This window comes from Nuphar pumila, chromosome 14 (genome assembly GCF_984573655.1).
Source record: "Nuphar pumila chromosome 14, dmNupPumi1.hap1.1, whole genome shotgun sequence".
Classification (NCBI taxonomy): domain Eukaryota; kingdom Viridiplantae; phylum Streptophyta; class Magnoliopsida; order Nymphaeales; family Nymphaeaceae; genus Nuphar; species Nuphar pumila.
In genome coordinates, this window is record NC_143262.1 from 87,253,047 (window position 1) to 87,277,646 (window position 24,600).

General features: G+C 36.5%; 1 protein-coding gene across 1 annotated transcript in view; it reads left to right on the top strand.

Annotated features, from left to right (window-relative positions):
- The window catches only part of LOC149817258 (uncharacterized), a 128,513-nt gene that overhangs the window by 97,641 nt on the left and 6,272 nt on the right, over window positions 1-24,600 (top strand). Inside the window, exons 18-19 of the mRNA XM_089987053.1 lie at window positions 9,004-9,099; window positions 9,314-9,426. Coding sequence (XP_089843179.1) covers window positions 9,004-9,099; window positions 9,314-9,426 — 209 coding nt within the window. The remainder of the gene's footprint in view (window positions 1-9,003; window positions 9,100-9,313; window positions 9,427-24,600) is intronic.

Genomic DNA, 24,600 nt, shown 5'->3' on the forward strand with positions numbered 1-24,600 from the left:
GAACTTACACATAGGTTTTATCTACCATGATATCACCATACATGCAAGGAAATCTCAAAAAAGTAATATCCTGCAACTATCACGTTTTCACCTATGCCTTTCAAAAGAAAACTGAGCAATACCGACCTTGGCTCAAGCTTTCAAATTTTTTTTACCTGGGATTCACGACAACCTGAATCCCTAATTTTTTCCTCGATTAGGGATTCACGGCAACCCATATCCCTCGTTTCCTGCTCGATTTGGGTTTTGTTTCACAGCAACCGAAATCCCCAAATCGATTGATTTGGGGTTTTCGGACAACCCACACCATAGGCTCAACCCATGACATACACGCAGAGAAAAAGGACAATAAACCTGTAACATCCCTAATTCATACCCCTTGGAAATACATATTGTTTTTTTAAACCATTGCGAAAGTCTTCCAACAAACCCGGAGCCTTTACAGTTCCACCTCCAATTGGATAAAACAACCAACCACAATAGAGCTGACAATTATCATCCATACCAAACCAAACCTTCATTGAATAATAAGTGATAAGTATAGAGACAATTGCATAAATAAAGAATTCAGAGTGAAGTAACAACTAGATAAAACAAAAAAAGAAATAAAAGAAGAGCCACGTTGTCTATCTATGATCTGTCTAGCAAGTGTGTGACACCCGTGATTCTCTCAGAAGTCAGTCGCTTCACTGATCACCTGCGGTTGTGAAAAACCACAGAAAGAGGGGGTCAGAAATCCGAAGAATTCTGCGTACATATCCCTCTAATGAAATAAATGAGTATAAAGAATACAAATAAGAGTCCATACAATAATTTAGAGGAATGCAATTATGACAATTACATAATTCAGTTAAGCATTCATGCAATAGAGAACATTTATTAAACATGAAAGAACATTAATCAACAACAGAAATCACAATTTAAGTAAGCAAGACATTTAACTTGCATTAGAAATTAAACATCATGCATCCACCAACATGTAACAATTTAAGAAACAGGTAAAATATGCATTTTCTAATGCATAGTAGGATTATGCATGATTTATGTGCAATGCATGAATACTTTATTATCTTCCTTTAAAGTTTTTCTTTCCATATATATGCCCTATTAAATGCATACAGTTTAAGTTCATCTTTTTCAATTACTGTTATCCGCGGATACACTAAGCGGGTAAAATCTCTGAGGTCAAGTTATGTTCCCAGGGTAGCTTAACACACAAGTTGTAATTTTATTACTGGGTTCCAAACTTAGCTTTCGGCCGAATCACCTTCGGAACATTAGACCTCCGCATCTAATGTAGGAGAACTAGGGACACTCCACGCCCACAAGTGCTACTTTCTTGGTATACCAAAACAACAGCTGTGTCAAACACACCACCCCCCAGGTAAAGTGTCAGACTCTCCCTAAAACTGTAGTTAGGAGAAAGAACCTCAATATCGGGTTCAGGGGTAAACATTAGTGCAAACAGAGTCTTTTTTTTGTATCTCTCTAAGATTCTCATTCTTCTGATGAAAGATGTCAGAACGTATATTACATTGTTCTTATTCATTATCTTTTTATTAAAAGCCAATTATTGAGTTTTGCAAATCAGCATGTAAAATCAAAGGAAAAAGCCCACATCTACCCCTGCGAGAACCATTATGGGATTCCCGATGCAATAAAAATAAATGTGATTTTTGCGATGCATTCAAAATACATAAATGAAGAGCAAACCAAAGCTCGAGGCCCACCATACCCATGATGATTCATTTTGAACATCGATCCATCGTATGCAAAAATCATAACAATATGCAATTTATGCAATGATATCAACATGATTCCAAATGCACATTCATTCATACCAATTTAACAATGTGCATGAGCTACCACAGTCATATGCATGTGAAATTGCTTTCATGAAATCACTTAACACACACGCATCCATTCAAGATTCACAAGTACATGAGAATATTTATGCAGGATTGTACATGCTAAACACACATCGATTTCATGTATGCACATGCACTTGAAACCAATCCATAAATGCACGATAATTAAACATGTCTCATAAATGTACGCACTTAAACTTTTCATTCATAACATGTGTTAACATCCACGCACATGAACATAACCCAGATCTAGAAATTGAATTTCAGGGCAGCAGGTGCGGGTGATGTGAGGGACAATCAAGAGAGGGTATTAACGAGAGGAAGGGAATGGGTTTTGAGGAAGAACATGAGAGAGGAAGAGGGGTGTGGGAGGGGAGTTAAGTAGGAGGGTGCGCCCCTGAAAAGAAGGAGGTGGTTACCTCCTTCACTCCTCTCGGCTGCGCATCTTTGTTCCCCAGCCACCCCTCATGACGTGTTAGAGTTCAAAAATGTACCCTAACACTTGATTTATCGGGTAGGGGTCTTTTTCGTTTTTTTTGTTACTTAATGCATGGTGAGGTGCGTGGCGTGGATCGACCGGGACCGCGACCCGCGATTCACCTAGGATTCTTTGGTTGTTTGGGTCTGCGGGTTGGACTCATACAGATCTAACTGCAGACCCATCCTTTAGTATATATATATATTAGCCCACTATCGGGCACGGGGTTGGGTTTGGCCACACATTTGGGCCCTCTCAAGTCCACACTTGGGAGAAATGTTTTATAATCCCGATTCGAGTTGCGACCCAATTCAAATAACCCCGATCAAGGGCATGAGCCTATGAATGAGTGGGGTTCTGTTGAAGGACCCATTCTTCATTTATCAATCTAGTGTCATATGTCGATACTAAGATAAATTTTTGGATGCAAGATTGATAGTGTTGTGTCTTGTATGAATGACTTAATGTGGCATTGTGGCTTTTAATGATGAATCGTGCCAAATGAGCACTCCTATATTCTTTGGATCGTTATGAAGTTGTGTGTTGGGTGTTCCTTTTGAGAAGCCTACGCACCTTCCTTTTTCAGTGTTGCGTACTTTTAGACATGCACGACATGTTAAGTACTTTGTTGATCGGACGAGAGATCCGAGACGACCTTGTATCATGAAATATGCAAAATATTGTTAAAATGAATTCAAGACTTATCTTGTCAAATTGTGTTGTGTTACTTCTTATGCAAATAATATTTGTTGGGGTTTCTTTGGTGAAACCATATCCCTTTTATCGTAGTCGTACTTTTGACAAGTACGTCCGTACTTTTTGACAAGTACGTCTTCTTACGTTGCGATGATTGGATGAGTAGGTTGTGGCAACCTTGATGAGTGCAAATAACAAAATGCTGAGATCACCTAAATAAGTGATGATTTCCGCCTTCACCGGCAAGATACTCGAGTTGGATCGAAAGATCAGAGTATGTAGAATGGGTCTTCAGTTAACTACCCCTGATGTACTCATTCGAACCGCTGACTCCTGTCAAGAAAGAGGACGGGAAGGTACAAAAACTTCGATGGACAAGCCATTAATGGCAGTTACAAGCAAAAGACTCGGCTTCCCCAGTCATCGGAGTTAGGGGAAAGGGACTACCATAATTATCCTAGGTGGTAGCTCTCCATGTTCGGGATGCATCCATTGTTTATGCTGCTTCGGGGATTTCTCTCTTGGTCACTGACCGTCCCCTTAGGTGCGAACTCAGTGAGCTATCCGGGTTATCTTTAAATGCATAGCATAATAAACCCCCGGATCAGTCTAGGCTGTTTCTAGAGTCGTGCCTTGTGTGTACCCACTTGACCAGTTAATATCAAAACATAATTTCAATCCGATCACACAATTTGTTAAGTTATACGCGTATGAAAGTTATAGTGTACAACAGGTTCAATACTTATGGAATTGTGTATGTGTGGTTGATGAAGCCTTGTATTTTGCTAGTTAAATTTCTTATGCAGTTCTTTGCTTGTAATAGTTAGCCTACTTGTGCCAGTAAAATGCTTGTACTAATTTTAGCATTGTGCTCATGATAGTTGCTCTGTGAATCTGGTGGAATTAAATTGTTATATAATTGTCTGTCTACTTGACATATTAAGTTATTTTGCTTAATTATGTTCAATATTGTCCTGTATGTGCACCTACCAGTTTTTAGTGAAACTGACCCATTTTATTGGCAGGTGATGTATAGGTGATACATTCTGCGATGGCACGATGACGTGATGAGATCAAGATAGAGCTTTTTCCATGACGTTTCGCTCTTGAGGACATGTTGGTAAATTTGGTATAAAGTGTATTTTGAAATTTCTCTTTTTAATAAACCTTGAGTTACTAAAACTGTTTTAGTAAACTTCTTTTGGTTTCAACAAATATAACGAGTTGTAAAATCCCATGAACAAATTCTCAATTATTGAAAATGCATTTCGAAACCATTTGATTTCAATAGTTGTGCGGAATTTGACAAAGCAAAGTTGACGCTGTAATGCGCTTAAGGTCCAACGACTAGTTGTTTTAAAAATATCATTTTCCGTTGAAGTACTATTTGAACTCTGATTATTGTATGATTTCAAAACTTTCTAAACTATTCAAAAAGTTACAAGTCCTGGATTTTTGGGGCGTTACACCTCGTGAAAGAGAGGACTTGATGTATCTGATAATACGCATGATTGCTCCCATATGAACAGAAGTAGGAGCATGTTGAAATTGACTTGCTGTGTGAACAACATGTGTTATATCTGGTCTGATAATGGATAGATAGGAAAGTGCCCTGACAAGCTGTCTGTAAGAAGTAGGGTTTGCAAGAAGTTCTCCATTATCGATCTTCGTTTTAACATTAACAACTTCTGGAGTGTCAACTTTCTTATCATCAATAATACCAGACCTGAAAATAATATCAAAAGCAAATTTAGTCTGAGATAATAAATATCCTCGAGGAGAATAAGCAACTTCAATGCCTAAAAAATATCTCAACAAGCCCAAATCAGCCATTTCAAAATGAGATTTAAGAAGTGTTTTGATTGTTTCAACTCCCTGTTTATCGCTTCCGGTGATGATCATATCATCCACATAGAGAAGAAGCTCAATGATCCCTGCATCAGAACTCTTAATAAACAAAGCAGTACCAGTTAAATAGAATTGAAAACCAATATCAATCATATCACGACTAAACCTATCATACCAAGCTTTTGGTGTTTATTTAAGTTCATAAAGAACTTTTTCTAAGCGAAGGACTTTACCCTTATGAATACTTAGACCAGGAGGGGGTTCCATGTATACTTCTTCAACTAGCTTTCCATTTAAAAAAGCATTTTTGACATCCATTTGAAAAATAGACCATTTTTTGATAGAAGCTAAGGCAATTAAGGTTCAGACAATTGTCATACGAGCCACCGGAGCAAAGGTTTCTTTAAAAACAATCCCATATTCTTGGGCATAACCTTTGGCTACTAAACGAGTTTTATATCTTTCAAGAGTACCATCACTTTTGGTTTTAATTTTATAAACCCATCGACATCCTATAGTTTTCTTCCCTGGAGGAAGATCTTGAATATTCCATGTAGAAGCATTTTCAAGTGCATCTAATTCAGCTTTCATGGCTTCTATCCATTTGATATCATTTTTTGCTTGAAAATATGTGGATGGTTCTTCATATGAGTGAATTAATGCAATAATTGCCCTATACGTGGGTGAGAAAGACTCGTATGCTACAAACTTTTCTGGAGGCCTCGAGACTCGGGATGATTGTCTAGTTGGAATGTTAGAATATTTTTAAGTGCACATGGAGGATTAGACTCTTGTCGCCTGGAATATTGAATACTAGTATCTCTATGAACTTCTTCATTTTCAACATTAAGATCAATAATTCTTTGATCATCATCAAAGTTACAGTCAAGGTCATATTCATCAGATGTTGATGTTAGATCTAGCAAAAAAGAGTACTCAGTGTAATTTCTAAAATAAAAGAAGCTCTCCTTTTCAAGAAAGGAAACATTTCTAGACACATATAGTTTATTATTTTTGAAGTCAAAACATTTATAACCTTTCTGGTTTTCAGCTTATCCTAAAAAGGCACAGGGAATCGCACGAGGGAAAAGTTTATCATTTTTGTCAGTAAATATGAAACATTTGCACCCAAATATTCTTAGTCTAGAGTACTCTGGAGAAATGTTCATAAGTTTTTCAATGGGAGTGATATTTTGTAACGAAGAAGATGGCATCCTATTAATGAGATAGGTGACAATTAAGGCATCTTCTGCCCAAAAGTCTTTCGGGACTTGATTTGCTATTAATAAAGTCCTAGTAGTTTCTATAATATGGCGATGTTTTCGTTCTGCCAGTCCATTTTGTTAAGGTGTATAATGACAAGATCTTTGATAAGTGATGCCATGCAATTTAAGATAATTTTGAAAATCTTTGGATAAAAACTCTTCCCCCTGAATCTGTGCGAAAAATAGTAATATCATTTTGAAACTTGTTTTTAACCATATTATGAAAAGTTTGAAAGTATGAAAATACTTCAAACTTATGTTTGAGAAAGTAAATCCACATATGTCGGGAGAAATCATCGACAAAAATATTGGTGCAGGGCCCCAAACATCCGAGTGTATTAATTCAAGTGGTCTTGAAGAGAAAAAGGTTCTGTTTTGAAATGGTAATCTTTTCATTTTACCGAGAATACAATCTTTACAATCAAATGATTCAGAGTTACAAAATTTTCCTAGATTTGGAAAATGTTGGATTTTGGCTATATGTGGGTGACCAAGTCTCTTATGCTATAATTTCAACTCTATTTTTTGAATATTATAACAAAAAACTTTCTCCGGCATTTCCAAAAAATTCATGTAATAGAGTCTTCCTTCTTTATGACCTTCCCCAATCAGCTTGCCTGACTGGCGATCCTGTACCCAACAACTATGAGAAGAAAAAGAAATATTACACCCATAATTAAAAATTTGAAATACAGATAAAAGATTTAAATTTAATTTGGGAACAAGTCTAATTTGTGGAATAGAAAATTTCTTTGTTTTATAAATTTTTTCAAAATTTCTTATTCCTTCTATTTCAAGAGAAGTCTCATCAGCAGTGAAGACCTTTGACACACTTGTTTTATTTTTAACACATTTGGATAGACTTTGATTATTTGGGGTCATATGAAAAGATGCACCAGAGTCAAGGAGCTAAGAAATTTTATCTGGATCAGAAAAAGATGAGGCTGTTGTGCCGGTTGAAGCTTCATATGAGGAAGATGCACCTTTGATGAGAGACTGAAGAATCTCCATTAGTTGGGCCAGGGAAATTGGTGCATCTTGATCTTTAGGCTCCGATCCAGCAATTGCAATTCTTTTTTCTCTCAGCTCCTTAAGTTTGGGACATTGTGGCCTGTAGTGTCTCGGTTCATGACAGTGATGACAAATAACTTTATTCTTATCATAGTCACCATTTTGTTGGTTAAAGTGAGGAGGCCTATATGATCGAACATGATTCTCTGGTCTAGATACGGCTAAAACGGAATCGTCTTCAATTTTTGAAGAACCTTTCCGGAGACGATTTTCTTTCATTGTTAACTCTTCAATAGTTTCAACAATAGAAGAAATTTTTCCTCGGTGAAGTAGGACCGATTTAGTGGTTTCAAATTCCGGCCTTAATCCAGTGATAAACTGGTAAAAATGTTCAGCATCGAGTTGTTTATGACGAAACTCGATGTCTTCGAAACAATGCCACTTTGGTTCTAAAAGGGAAAGTTCTTCCAAAGTTCGGACAATCCATTGTAATATTCACGAATAGTTTTGTCTCCTTGTGTCATCATTCAAACTTTTTCTTGGAGGTTGCACACGTGTGCAATATCTTTAAGGGAATACATATTCTTAAGGTATTCCCATGCCTTATCGGCATGATCAAATTTGGCAAGACTTGAGCATTTTTTAATTTCAACGTTATTGATAAGCCATGACATTATCTTCGCATGAGATATTCTCCATTCTTTCCATTTCTTCTCGTATGAGGCAATAACCTTGATTTTCTCTTCTTCCGATAGAGGGGCTACTTTATCTCCCTCATTTTTAGTAAGAGATAGCTTAAGTTCCGAATCGAAACCATCCACAATCTCCCATAGGTTTTTTCCCAATACATGGTGCTTCATGATTGAAGCCCATGTTACATAGTTCGTATCGCTTAGTTTCATAGGCATGATGGTGACTTTATCATTTTCATCCATCGATTACAAGGAGAGAAAGAATATGGATAGAAGATAAACAAGAAGGAAAATGAAAAAAAAGAAGAAAAAACAATACAACAAAATGTGAAATCTTTCCCAATGAAGTGATAAAAGTTAAAACACTTCTCTTCAAGTGACGAACACTTTTGCAAACGGGCACAGAAACCGAGGCAGCTTTTTTCAAGATTTAGTATTTCCGCAGCTCTGATACCATGAAATGAAATGGGGATCTTCGAAACACGAGCTTAGATTCACAAGGGCAAGTGCCAAGAATGACACTAAAGCATAACCCTTAAAAAGGGTATAATTGGAAACAAAATAAAAATGTATTCTTTATTGATATGAAAAACCAATTGCTTAAGAAGCATTGGAATTAAAATACAAGAGGGGCTGCACCCCTTTATATACACAGCTGAAAGAGGACTCAATAGAGCTGTTGGACACAGTTCAACAGCTCTAAATCCAACTGTTGGGCTGTGTCAGTCCAACAGCTCTATTGCTAGTCAAGTCTGGACAGGACTTGACTAGCAACAGTCATTCTAGTTCAAACTGAACTAGATGACATAAAGTCAAAAAATAAAAATACAGGAAAAAAATTACAGAAAAGAAAGAAATGAAATATATATATATATACAAACACGTACAGTTTTACATTTTAACAACACTCTAAAATGAACTTTGGCATGTTGCTCCATATCTAGCGTCTAAAGAAAAATGCCTAGTTTACTGAATACCATTTGCTTAGTTGACTCTATGTTTGTGAGCTTTATTTTGCATAAAAGTGTTTCGCACACAAAACAGGTGACCTAAAATTAAGACAGCTTATAGATTCACTTGGATTTTTATATGGAACTTCATGCAAAAGGGAATCTTTGACAACACATTCATATTATTCTGTGCAGTATCTCTTTCCTGATCAGGAATCCTTAAATTTGCCAAGGGAAGAAGCTCTTTCTGCTCTTGTTGCAAACTCAGGGAAGCTTCAGCTTTTGAGAAAGGTTCACCCACCCCCATTCCTCTGCCTGAGCTTCAGTTGTAATATGGTTTTCAAATGAAACATCCTTCTCTTTTTCCTGCTTTCATCTCTTTTAGAATGAACACATGATTGTCTCTGTTATTGTGCACATCTGGGGGTTGGCTCAATAACTTCTTTCATGAATTAGAAAGCAAGTTATGCATTTTCAACCATAATGACACCATATTTTTTGGCAGTTACTCCCTAAGCTGAAGGAGAGAGGAAATCGTGTTTTGCTTTTCTCACAAATGACAAGGATGCTTGACATTTTGGAAGATTTTTTCGAGTTCCTTGGGCTAAAATCTTTTAGGTCAGTATTTAAAGAGAGGATACATGTTATGTTATGAAGCTATTTTCGGTAGTCATTGCATTGACTTTTTTTTACTATGGAGATAGAAATACGTATTCTATGCTATGACTTCTTCTTTTATTTTTCTCCCTACATTTTCGAGTTCTGTTTCAGTACAACACAATTTTTCCATTGACTTCTTGGCTCAATGCCATTATCTTGCCCTACTAGTCTGAAGCATGATGCTCATCTTTAACCTATGATCCTACTTGATTTTCTGCTAACACACTTGATATATGATCTGCTTGATAAAGTACACAACAATGGAAAAAGATATGGGAATTAAACAGTTGAATTCTGTGACAACCAATCCTTGAATGAAACCTTCATTTATTTCTAACTTTATGTATCTAGGTTTTTCGTTCTATTTTTAGTAATAGAAAATCTTGGATGCATGTCATTTGATATATTATTACAGTTTTTTTGTCTCCGTCATATTTGCTCGTTTACTAATATGTGATCTTGAGAAATTTTGAGTTTCCTAGTGACACAATAATTTTTGTAGGCTTTCTTCCATATATGAGTGACCTTGAAGTTCATCAACTATTTCTTTTCAGGTTGTGATGTCTATAAGACCTACTTTATGTTCTCCAAAATTTTCTTCTAATTGTGATAATTTTGTTGCAATATATTTTATCTTGATCCAATTTGTCTACCTTTTTTCTTTTTTGTTTGTTTGTGCTAATGACTTCCATCTTATCTACAATTTATGAGATATTTGAAATACCTTAGAAAGTTGCTTGATGCCAATTTACAAATCTTTCTTCAATTGGGCATTTGGAACTCATTGGAGAGCAAGTTAAGGGCCCTAAAATTCATACAGTGAGAGAAAAAGAAGAAAAATTGAAACACAGAAGAAAGTTGTGAACACTAGTATGAGATTGGACCAATCCTGGTCACTTGATTCAATCCAACCCTATGTTCTCCCACAGGTTTCATGAGCAAGCGGAAGGATTGAACTTTGATTTCTTAAATTATTACATATGGATCCAATCTCTTCCCATCAAAAACCCATTTATTGTAATGCCCTAAAATTTTCTTGTAAATTTCGAAAACATTGACGGAAAACCTTTCAAAGATTAGTTTTTACTTTTAAAATCGACAGCGAAAACCATTTTTTTAGAGAGAAAAAAAACAAGACAATTATGGGCATGTTAGCTTATAAACTAATCTTACTTACAGAGAATAGCCAGGATGTCAGTAGAAAGAGGGTGATCTTGAGCCATGTTGCATCACGGCATCGGTCGTCAGTAAAGTCTTACTGCCCATGAAATGGGTCGGTTTCATAACAAACTAGTAGGCGCGCAAATAGACAATGTAGAATGAATAATGTAGGACATCACATGATAAACAATTTATTTCATTGAAAGTAGTAATAACATTTGTAATTGCGAGAAATTAAATCTAAGCAACATATGTAAAGAACATCTAAACTGAAAGAAAGAGACAACACAACTAGCATAGTTAGTCATCATCAGTCATATTCATCTATATGTACGCATGCATCTCAAGATTCAACTCAACAACAACAACATCAACTACGCATTCATCCCAAAACAATTGGGGTCGGCGATATAAACCAAAAAAGAAAATCATTCTCGGTCCTCCACACGAATCCTTCTTCTCCAATCATTTCTATCCGATGCCATGTCCTCGGTGAGGTTCAAAGCATTCATATCCTTTCCTATCATCTCCATCCAAGTCTTCTTAGGCCTACCTCGACCTCTTTTGACTAATATATTTTTTCATTTGTCCATCCTTCTAACTGGAGCATCATTAGGCCTTCGCCAAATATGTCTAAACCACCGTAAACGATTTTCTCTCATCTTATTTTCAATGGATGCAACGCCTACCTTCTTACGTATCTCCTCGTTTCGAATCTTATCTTTTATTGTATTTCCACATATCCATCGAAGCATATGCATCTAAGCTACACTCATTTTCTGAATATGATGTCTCTTGGCAGCCCAACATTCTGTACCATATAGTAAAGCGGGCCTAATAGTCGTCCTATAAAACTTTCCCTTCAACCGCAATGGCATTCTACGATCGCACAACACTCCAGTTGCACTTTTCCATTTCATCCACCCAACTTTTATCCTATGATTTACATCTCCATCAATTTCTCCATCATTTCGAATGATGGATCCCAAATATTTGAAACAGTCATCCACTGATATTTCTTGCTCGCCAAGCTTCACTACACTCTCATCACTATTGCGTTGCTTGCTAAATCGACATTCCATATATTCTCTCTTACTCTTACTCAACGTAAAACCTCTTGCTTCCAATGTCTATCTCCATAATTCTAACTTAGCATTAACCCCAGCTCTAGACTCATCAATCAAAACAATATCATCAGCAAACAACATACACCACGACACATTTTCTTGAATTGATTTCGTAAGCTCATCCATCACTATAGCAAATAGGAAAGGGCTTAATGTAGATCCTTGATGTAACCCAACTGTTATAGGAAAATTGTTTGTCACCCCTCCACAAGTGCGGACATTGGTTACCACTCATTCGTACATATCTTTAATTATACTAATGTACTTGAGAGAAACACCTTTCTTCATCATTGTCCACCAGAGAACATCCCTAGGTACTCTATCATATGCCTTCTCTAAATCAATAAAAACCATATGCAAATCTTTGTTCCTCTCTCTATGCCTCTCAATAGTTTGTCTAAGAAGTATAACTTCTATAGTTGATCTTCCAGGCATAAAACCAAATTGATTCTCTGATATCATGACAACCTATGCTCAATTACCCTCTCCCAAAGTTTCATAGTATGACTCATGAGTTTTATACCACGATAGTTTGTGTAATCTTGTATGTCACCCTTATTCTTATATAGAGGCACCAAAGTACTCTACCTCCACTCCTTAGGCGTCTTATTTGTCCGTCAAATCTTGTTAAAAAGATTTGTCAACCATTCTAAACCATTCTCACCCAAGCATTTCCAAGCCTCGATAGGTATACCATCTGGTCCAACTGACTTTCTTAATTTCATTTTCTTTAAAGCCTCTGCAAATTCTTTCTTTTGAATCTTGCGCATGAAGTCACGATTCATCTTATGAGAAGGAATGGAGAAGTCTCCAAGATCTTGAGCATGACTTCCATTAAAAAGCTTATCAAAATAATTTTTCCATCTTTCTTTAATCTCCTCATCTTTGACTAAAACCCTTTGAGTTTCATCTTTGATGCATCTAACCATACCCAGATCCCTCGATTTCTTATCTCTCATCTTTGCAAGCCTATAAATATCTTTCTCTCCCTCTTTGGTATCCAACTTGTCATAAACCTCTTTATATACCTTATCCCTCGCGTTTCGAACTACTTTTTTAGCTTCCTTCTTTGCTATCATATACTTTTCGAAATTCTCATTATCATGACTTTTACTTAGATTTCTATAACACTCTCTTTTAACCTTAATAGCTAATTTGACATTCTCATTCCACCATGATGTATCCTTACCTAGCAGTGCACCGCCTTTAGACTCACCCAATACCTCCTTAGCCACCTTTCTCATGCAACCCGCTATCTTATTCCACATTGATTCTGAATCCTCCTCGAGACACCAATCAACTTCCTTAACTACTTGCTCTACAAACATTCCTTGTTTAGCTCCTTTCAGTGCCCACCACTTAATTTTATGATCTATCTTATGTCTATCCCTTTTGCGGCATTTTCTAATTCTAAGGTCTAAAATTAAGACTCTATGTTGTGTCGCTACACTTTCTCTTAGTATAACCTTCCAATCGATGCAACAACCCCTATCTCTCTTTTTTAATAGGAAAAAATCTATCTGACTCGTATTAACCCACTTTTAAATGCTATTAGGTGAGACTCCCTTTTCCTGAACCAAGTGTTGGATAAGATCATATCATAGGACAAACCAAAATCTAAATTCCTTTCTCCACTTTCGTTTCTTTCTCCTATACCATAGCCTCCATGAATACTCTCAAATACATCCCTACTAATGCCTACATGTCCATTAAGGTCACCGTCGATGAAAATCTTATCTCCATGAGATATCCCTTGTACTACTCTGTCTAAATCTTCCCAAAATTGACGCTTAATGGAATCATCTAAACCTACTTGAGGTGCATAAACACTAATAATATTAATGATATCCGTACCTAATACTAATTTAATAAGTAAAATCTTATCACCCTTCCTACAGACCTCAACTACATTATCTATAAACTCACGACTAATAACAATCCCTACTCCATTCCTATTCCTATTCCTATTTATTCCTGTATACCAAATCTTATATCCCCAAGGGTCTATCACTTTTGCCGTCTCACCTACCCATTTGGTCTCTTGTAAACATAAAATATCAATCTTTCTCCTACACATAACATCTACTAACTCTACCAACTTATCAGTTAAAGGCCTTATGTTTCAAGTGGCTAACCTAATTTTATGGTCTTGAACTACCGTCTTTACCTTCACCCGTCTAACAAAGTGAGGGAACCCTTGCCTATTTGACACCACAAGGGTCGTGACCCGACGCTCCTGGGCGATGACCTAGCAACCCTTGGCCATTTATCACTGCCTCCTGGCCTATAGAGTACAATGTGTCGCTCAGTAGGGAACGCCCCAACAAAATTCTCATATTGGTTCATGTTCAAAGGGTGTGACTAAGTTTTTATGATGGCTGTCACTGGCCTACCACAACCCTCCTCCTATATTATGGCTTGGGACCGAACAGAAAGAGAAAAAGGATTTACACACAAAAAAACCCTTGATGATGAATCCTAACCAAAACAGAAATGCCGCACAATGATCAAATCAGATAAATCCTATTTGTGTGAGTAAAGCATACCTGGAGGCCTCAACTGTGCCTGGAAACCGAACATGCCCTAGTCGTCTCAAAAACATAACAGTTCTTACTCAAAGCCTCTTCTGCTTGACGCATCTTTCAAAAGGAAAATTTGTGAATCACTAAAAGTAGCCTGTTGACTCTAAATAGAGAGTGTTCTCTAGATAAAAACTGAGTTTAGGGAAATAATTAAAAAAGTAAGAAAATAATTTGAACCTCCTTCCGACTAAAAGTAGCCTAACAATTCTTACTCTGGGCCTCTCAGTTCTTACTCAAAGCCACTTCTGCTGGACGCATCTTTCAAAAGGAAAATTTGGGAATCACTAAAAGTAGCCTGTTGACTCTAAATAGAGAGTGTTCTCTAGATAAAAGCTGAGTTTAGGGAACTAATTTAAAAAGTAAGAAAATAATTTAAACCTCCTTCCCACAACAAATTTGAATTCCTAAGTACTAAAGCAAACTAGATTAATCATATACTTAGAGTGGTCGTACGCTGACTTCGGAAAATGTGTAAAGGTCCAGACAAAACTTGTGGTTCAGCCATGTATGCAGAGCCAGAGGGACAGTCAAAGAATTATTAAAAAGGTTGATAACTTGATATGACTCCCAGAGAAGTACATGACTTTACAGATGGCAACACAAGATTGCTGCAAACTCTTATAATTTGACATTGTAGTTAGGCAATCAGTTTCCACATATTCATGATTCTGTGATACTACAACCAAATGGTAGTGCATGAATCATGTCTAGCTTGAAGCTTATATATTTTTCTGAATGACTGGGTTGCACTAATGCTAGACAACAAGGATACTGAAACCTATGCTATAATAATCAAGAATGAAACATTTAACTGAGCTTACAAAAGACAGATTTCAAGACCTAATGAATCCAAATGGCAGATCTGTCCTTTAGTATACCAGTCCCAATCATGTGAACAGTGTAATTGTGTAACAAATGTTAATGAGAACTTATTGAAGGAGATGAAGAGAACTCAAACAACCCCTAATTTGTTCAGTTCATAAGATGTCATAGTCTTAATAACAAAAATGTTAAGGATATTATTGAAGAATAAAAGATAACAGAAACAATATAAGTATGACATTATCAAAAGGTAAATAAATTCATGATGCAATAAGCTAAAGCACATTTACGCTATTTAATATAAACCAAGAACTATGACTTTCTGACATTCTAATGATTGTTTGTTTGTCTGTTTGTCATCACATAATTGCTAAAGAAGATGCATATACAAAAACATGTTGGGCATACATCAGGATACTTGATAGTGGTTCCATGTGCATGTTAGACGTCAATTTAATGGTAAATGTTCCATGACAGTTCTCTTAACGAATTTCATGATTCTTCCAGTGCTTTTGAATGAAATTCAGCAGGACATGTAAATTAGCATGCAATATATCTTCCATCTAAAAGTGTTATATTTAAACACAAAAACAACAATGATACTGCTATAAGCTTTCCAATTTAGGTTTCCCATTCTCTCTATTGAAATAATTTGTTGTTTATAATAGGCATTGTTTTGATTAGTTTATAATTAACTATATTAGATTTGGTTCACTCATCAATAGACATTGTTGTTGGGATGGACGATCTCCACTTCTATCTATAAATACTCCAAGGTGAAATCTAAGCTTTCCTAAATTTTTCATGTCACATTTATTATGGATGAACAACTGCATTGGTATTACTAAATCTCAAGATTCAACTACTTTATTTAATTCATCCAGAGTCCTCGTGCGACTTTTCCCTACTTCGAGAGTTTACCTGTAACGATCCCAACTCATACCCCTTAAAAAAATGTGGATTTTTTTTTATAAAACAAGTGCGGAAACAATCCCGGAGACCCGGGCCTTACAGTGAAACACCACCACCACCACAAGAGATCTTATACTCATCTTTCATACCAAACTAAATCAAACCGAACTTTATTTATTCAAATGTAAAGAGTCTGACAAATAAGTAAATGAAAGTAAAAAGAAAAATCCATAAGCATATTACTTTCACATGATTTTCAATGCACATTCATGTGTGCAAACTCTTAAGATGTACATGAAACAATAAATTCATAAGCATATGTATGAGTACACCCGTATCAAAGTTAAATGCATGGTTCCACTCAATACACATATTCACGTCCAATGCACGATTTCATTTAATACATATACTCAGGTCAAATGTATGCTTTTGGTCATGAATCACCTCGCTCAAAACATATGAACATGCATGACGTTATGTAAGTGCAAAACATGTCTATCCCACGTATGCATATGCACATGAAAGCACTACACAATATTACTTTGAACCTGCATGGCACGACCAATCTAAACATGTGCAGGAAAATCATTATTTTGCATGCCCAGGGCTAATTATAATAAGAATGACAACATTTGAAATTTTACAAGCATAGCTGAAAATAAAATATGCTTACATGACCCTTTCACTCATACACAAATTGAATCGCATGTACAAGCCGAAGTAACCAGAGTATTCACATCTTAATACTTTTTTTTTCAAATCTGTCCAAACCGAGCCCGAATCGAGAAAAATAAAATATTGTTGCGCTCAGAATTATGAGACGCATCCAACGACATATTATACTAATATCAAATTTCGAATTTCACCTGAAAATAACCTGAATTTTGCTCGAATTTTCCTTGAATTTAAAGGTTGAAAATAAAACTTTTTCAAACGTTTTAAGTGGGCTCGTTTAGACCTAGGTGATGAGACCTAGGCCAACCCCAGACTCAAAAGCATCAATCTAAAATCGAGGTTCAAACGATTTTTCTCCCAGACTTAGCCTAATTTTCGAAAATATCAAATTTAACTAAGTGTGAAAATATGCGATATTATATCCTTATCCCTTTGAAAGAATTTCGTCTTCGAAATTAGAACGTACTGATTAATTGTGGATATACATCTAAAACATGAAAAATTATAAAAGTTATACCCTCATCGATCCTACCCTCTTAGGATTGATCTCGTACATATATAAGTACAATTATACAAGCACATCAAAATTTCTTAATTTATATCACAAAAATTATGAATTAAACTATGAACACATAATGAATTCACGTACTTTCATAAAAGTACATAACTTTATCAGTGAAGGAGACTGCTCTCGAGTACGAGGCACGACTTGCTGGTATTCTTGGACATGGCTCACTTGCCAAAAGATTATAAAATATAAGATTTTGTGGTGGGCTCTGATACCAAACCTGTAACGACCCCAACTCATACCCCTTAAAAAGGTGTAGATTTTTTTTTTATAAAACAAGTGCGGAAACAATTCCAGAGACACGGGGCCTTACAGTTAAACACAAGCACCACCACCACAAGGGATCTTATACTCATCTTTCATATCAAACCGAATCAAGCAAAACTTTATTTATTCAAATGTAAAGAGTCTGACACATAAGTAAATGAAAGTAAAAAAAACAAAAAGAAAGAGTCACGCCGTCCCAAGAATCTGCCCTACAGTCGTGTAGTCACTTCGTGACTTTTCTCAGAAGCAAGTCTTCTCTACTAAACTTCTGAGGCTGCCAAAAACACAAAAAGTTGGGTGTCAGAATCCAAAGAATTCTGCGTATGAATCCTTCTAATGAATCAAACAAGTAAAAAGAACAGTGTTTTAAAACTCGCCGAGTCAACTCGGTGGCTCGGCTTGGCCCTCCAGCGAGTCAACCCGGCAAGCTTAACTCGGGCTGCGAAAACTCGGTTGCTGACTCGGCCTGACTCGGGCGAGTTCTTGGATGTTTGAAATTTGATTTTTTGGGTATTTCACACACACATATTCACTTTTGTACTGAATAATACATCTTTCCCATGGACTGTCAGGAAAGATCTTTTTGAACAAATAACTGTTATAGTATATAAATCAAACAACAAAGCATTCTAGTCTATAAACCCAATTAACAAAGAATTCTATGCATCTAAAAGCAGATATTTCTTTCAAGACACATGGAGATTGGAGAGTTAGGACCTAAGGATTCCTTATCTGAATATCACATATTACCTATGTCACATGGGTGCGGGTGCGGGTGCGACACGGGTGCGGCACAATTTTAAAATTTTTGGACACGGGGACTCGGCAAAAAAAAAAAAAAAAAAATATATATATATATATATATATATATATATATATATATATATATATAATTTTATTTTATTTTTAAAATGCCACAGGTGTCTGTGCAGTCACAGACTGTGACTGTGCACAGGCACAGCACTGTGCACTGTGCACAGTCACAGACTGTGCACAGTGCACACTGCAAAGACTGTGCACACTGCAAAGACTGCACAGTCACAGTGCCTTTTTTATATATATTTTTTTTAAATAAAAATATAAAAAATTAGTTTTTTAGAGATATTTTTGGACTCGGTCAAAGTTGACCGAGTCCAAAATGTGGACGGACTCGGCCTGGACTCGTTGACCGAGTCCGACTCGGCGTTGACCGAGTCCGGGCCGAGTCCGAAGCCGCACCCGAGTCCGCACCCGTGTCGGGGCGTGTCGACTCGGGTGCGGCACCTCCTTAGCCGAGTCCGTGTGACATAGCATATTACTTTACATACATGATGATACAACTTCATAAAAAAACTCTGCCTCTATAACTAACATTGCCCCATCACCACCCTTTCGTGGACCACTAGAGGTCCAAGGCAACTTCTAGTTTTCCACTTTATGTTCTTGTAAATGATAGTTTATTTTATACAGTGATACTTGTCCCCAGTCTGTAGCATTGTGCAGCTTCTGGGTCATTTTACCAACATCATCTGTCTCTGTTTCTGCCCTTTGTCTAATTGGAATCTTTTTTATTTAAGAGCTGGGCATCATGAATCTAAGGCATGCAGCAATTTCACTTTTCCCAACCTCTAATCTTAGGCATTGAAAATTTTATTCTATCTTTTTTCGAGCTGCTAATAGCTGTTTGAATTCTTTCAAGGTGATGCATGGTGCAGAAAATCTGTCCAACTCCATTATGTGTTCTTTGTTTGTCCAAAATAATGAATCTCTTAACTCGACCTGCCATTCTTTGTATATTGCATGATCCAAGTGACTGCAATCCATAATCACACAGGATACCAGTGCCATTGGGATCATGTAGTTCCCAAGGGCTATGAAGGTGTTGGCGTGATGAATCACTCTTGTACTGAATAATACATCTTTCCCATGGACTGACAATTTATATATTGTTTTTCTTTTAAAATCAAAAGTTAACAAAACCCGATCCGAGTCACCGAGTTGACCCGCAGAGTCACGAGTCAATAAAGAACGAGTCGAGGTCCGAGTCACGGGTTTTAAAACCTTGAAAAAGAATATAAATAAGATTCATGCAATATTTTATAGGGATATAATCATAATGCATTCATAATTCAACTAATCATTCATGCAATAGGGAATAATTATTAAGCATGATGGAACATTTAATAAATAACAAGGATCTCAATTTAAGCATTAAAGATATTTAACATGCATTAAGAAATACAGATCATGCATTCATCAATATATCACAATTAAAGGAATAAGTAAATATGCATGATCTAATGCATAGCAGAAAGATATATAATTCAGTGCATGAATAAATTATTATCTTTTATCAGAGTTTTCTTTTTATATTCATGTTCCTATTAAATGCACACAATTTAAGTTCACGTTTTTTTAATTACCATTGCCCGCTAATACTCAAAACGGGTAAAAATTCTTGAGGTCAAGTAGGGTTCCCAAGGTAACTTAGTACACAACTTTAGTACACAACTTGTATTTTGTTAGTAGGTTGCAAACTTAGCCCTCGACCAATATCAAGAAATAACATCATCCATCAAAACATTAGAAATCGGTATCTAATGTCGGGACATCAGCATCCACAAGTACCACTTTCTTAGTATACCAAAACAACAGCGGTGTCTACACACCACCCTCAGGCAAAATGATACTCTCCCTAAAATTGTGGCCAGAAGAAGAACCTCAATATCGGGTTCAGGGACAACAACAACGCACACGGAGTTTTAGTATCCTCACGGTTTTTCCAAAACCGCAATATATAAGATTCTCACACTAAAGAAGGGACATTAAAGAATCATAAATTACATTGTTCTTTACTTTCTTTTATCTTGTTATTAATTCATCTCGTTTACAATTGCAAATCAACATGCAAATTTAATAACATAAGCTTGCAAATCAACATGCCAAGCTTTTCACGGGACTATGACCCGTGGTATCATGGAACAGTGCAATAAGACAATAACATCATATTTGATTCTTGCAATACACGAACAACTAAACAGAAAGCAACAAATGCCTGAGGCTTACAGAGCTCAGGATGATCCCTTTGATCATCAATGCATTCATATGCAAAAATCATCAATCGCCTGCCACTATCCATTACTTTCACATGTTTTTCAATGCACATTCATGTATGCAAACTCTTGAGATGTACATGAAACAATAAATTCATAAGCATATGTATGAGTGCACATGTATCCAAGTTAAATGCATGGTTCCACTCAATACACATATTCATGTCCAATGCACAATTTCATTTAATACATATACTCAGGTCAAATGTGTGCTTTCGGTCATGAATCGTCTCGCTCAAAAATATGAACATGCATGCCGTTATGTAAGTGCAAAACATGTCTATCCCACGTATGCATATGTACATGAAAGCACTACACAATATTACTTTGAACCTGCATGGCACAACCAATCTAAACATGTGCAGAAAAATCATTATTTTGCATGCCCAGGGCTAATTATAATATTAATGGCAAAAATCTGAAATTTTACAAGCATAGCTGAAAATAAAACATGCTTACATGACCCTTTCACCCATATACAAATTGAATCGCATGTAAAGCCCAAGTAACCAGAGCATTCACATCTTAATACTCTCTTTTTTTCAAATCTGTCCAAACCAAGCCCGAATCGAGAAAAATAAAATATCATTGCGCTCAGAATTCTGAGACTCATCCAACGACATATTACACGAATATCAAATTCCGAATTTCACCTAAAAATAACCTGAATTTTGCTCGATTTTTTTTTTAATTTAAAGGTCGGAAATAAAAACTTTTTATCGCGTTTTAAGTGGCTCGTTTAGACCTAGGTGATGAGACCTGGGCCAAGCCCAGACTCAAATGCATCGATCTAAAATTGAGGTTCAAACGATTTTTCTCTCAGACTTAGCTAAATTTTCGAAAATCTCAAATTTAACTAAGTGTGAAAATACACGATATTACATTTCTAACCACATATACTATCCTATTAGCAAATGGCACCATCTCCAAATGCTAATCCCTTTTCCCCCTTAATTCTTACCCAGTTTGCCAACATGTTATTATATGCCAAAGGCCAATTCTGCCATGCCAGCATTTACAATTTCAGAGTAGGTGAATGGTAGATTGTTGATCTCTCCCACATAAAATATAACAAACTTGTTATGTGGAAACCCCTTTCAATTTTGTTTAGGTAGAAGCTAGGGGTGGCAAAACCTGACTCGACCCGCCAACCCGCCTCTTAGGCGGGTTCGGGTTGGGCAAAACCGAACCCGTTTAATAAACGGGTCGGGTTCGTGTTAGGGGTATGCCAACCCGGTTGACCCGTTTAATAAACAGGTTAGGCGGTGTAATGAAGTGCCAAATGAAAAGAGCAACGTCTCCAAGTGAAAGCACGGAAGCACACACATACACAAGATGCCACTAAAGGGCAAAATAAACCACAAAAGTGGTCAAGCACAAAAAGAAGATAAAAAATATATCTCACTTCATAGAATGCTTCAAAAGAAGCTTAAGGAATACATGGGGCTGAGCCCCTTATTTATACACAGCAAGGGACCCAAGGAGAGGCTCCCATAGAGTCGTTGGAGCCCCTCCAACGGTCATATTTATGACCGTTGGAGGGGTCCAACGACTCTATGTGGACCCCTCTCTAATGTAAAAAAGGAAAAAGTAAAAGATACAAAAAGGAAAAAGAAAAAAGGAAAAAGAAAGAAAGGAAAAAGCATATCAAGGATATGCGTGTACAGGTGAAATGACAGAAATACCCCTGTGGGGTTTTACAAAATATATATATATATATATTTATATATATAGATAGACACGTAGACATATATATATATCATATATATGTATATGTGTCGTAATCGATATATATAGATATATATATATAAATATACATCATATTTTAACACCCCCCCTCAAACACACGGTGAAATCACCGAGAGTTTGCTAAGGAGGAAATAGAAGCGAGGCGAAGGCAAGGCTTTGGTGAAGAAGTCCGCCAACTGATATTCGGTAGGAACATATGGGAGTTGAATGGTGCCACGTAGGAACTCATCTCGAACATAATGACAGTCCATCTCAATATGCTTCGTTCGTTCGTGAAAAGTGTGATTGCTAGCGATATAAATGGAGCTCTTGTTGTCACAGCATAGCTTTGAGGGAGTTGAGAATGAGACACCCATATCTTTAAGTAAGCTTCTTAACCATATAATCTCAGTTGTGGTGGTGGCCATCGCACGATATTCAGCTTCAGTAGATGAGAGAGAAACTTTACGCTGCTTTTTACACCTCCAGGAGATAAGTGACTCCCCAAGAAACACACAATAACCTGTGGTAGAAATACGATCATCGGGGTTACCCCCCCAATCAGAGTCAGTATACGCAAGTAAAGTAAGAGGTGAAGAAGAGGATAAGAATACTCCCTTAGTTATGGAATCTTTTAGATATCTGATAATCCTCATCACTGCTGCCATGTGAGTGGTGGTAGGAGCAGTCTGAAATTGGCTTGCACTATGAACTGCATGGGAAATGTCAGGCCTGGTAATAGATAAATATGTTAATGATCCAATCAATTGACGATAAGGCGTGGGATCTGCTAAAGGAGTGCCATCATTGGCTCTCATCTTGGCATTGATCACTTCTGGAGTCTCCACCCTTTTGTCATCTGTTAGCCCAGACCTAGCAATAATATCAGAGGCAAGCTTCATCTGAGATAGGACATACCCCTTGGGTGAGTATGCAACTTCAATTCCTAAGAAATACCTCAAAAAACCCAGATCAGACATATCAAAATTTTTCTTAAGAATATTTTTAATAAGATCAATACCTTTCTTATCATTACCTGTGATAATCATATCATCAACATATAATAACAAAATGGTTATGTATTCATTAGAGGATTTAACAAACAAAGCAGTATCAGTGTAACATGAGGAAAAACCATTATCAAGAACTACTTTGCTAAAGAGATCATACCACGCTTTTGGCGCTTGTTTTAACCCATAAAGTGCTTTGTTTAATTTTAGAATATTGCCTTTCCCAATTTCAAGACCCGGCGGAGGATCCATAAGAACTTCTTCACATAAAGTTCCATTTAAGAAAGCATTTTTAACATCAAGTTGGTATATAGGCCATTGTTTGATGGATGCTAAAGCAATTAAGGTTCGTACACTAGTCATTCTGGCCACGGGAGCAAAAGTTTCTTCATAATCAATCCCATATTCTTGGGCATAGCCTTTTGCTACCAAACGAGCTTTGTATCTTTCAAGAGACCCATCACTTTTAGTTTTGACTTTATATACCCATCTACACCCAATTGCCTTCTTCCCTAAAGGTTGAGGAATAATGCTCCAGGTTTGGGCCTTGTTAAGAGCCTCTAATTCGATTTTCATGGCTTCAATCCAATGTGGGTGATCTTTAGCTTCCTTGAAAGATGTAGGTTCGTGATACGAATGTATTAACATAAGACAGGCCCTATAATTTGGAGAAAAAGATTCATAGGACACAAACTTTTGTGGTGGCCTACTGGTACGAGAAGATCTCCTAGGTAGATTGTTGTTAGCAGATTCTTCTAAAGAGAAGTCTTGAGAGTATCTGTCAATAGCAGGTTGATGTTCATTTCCTATCCGTCGGGTATAAACATTTATATCATTAAGGTTTTCATTTTGGGAGGTATTGTCATGTTGTTGTATATTATAATGTGAAATTCCATCACAACTAGTATCACAAGAAATAGCCTCAGGAGACTCAAATCTAGGAGCTAAGTCAAATAGAAAAGAATAATCGATGTCTTCCTTAGATGTGTGGATATCGAAACCATTTTGTTCTTCAATAAAGTTTACATTTCTCGACACATATAATTTATTGTTTCGAATATCAAAACATCTATAGCCTTTTTGATTCTCACCATAGCCAATGAATACACATTCAATAGCTTTAGGTGACAACTTATCTTGTCCTAAACTAAGTACAAAACATTTGCATCCAAAGATTCTTAATCTATT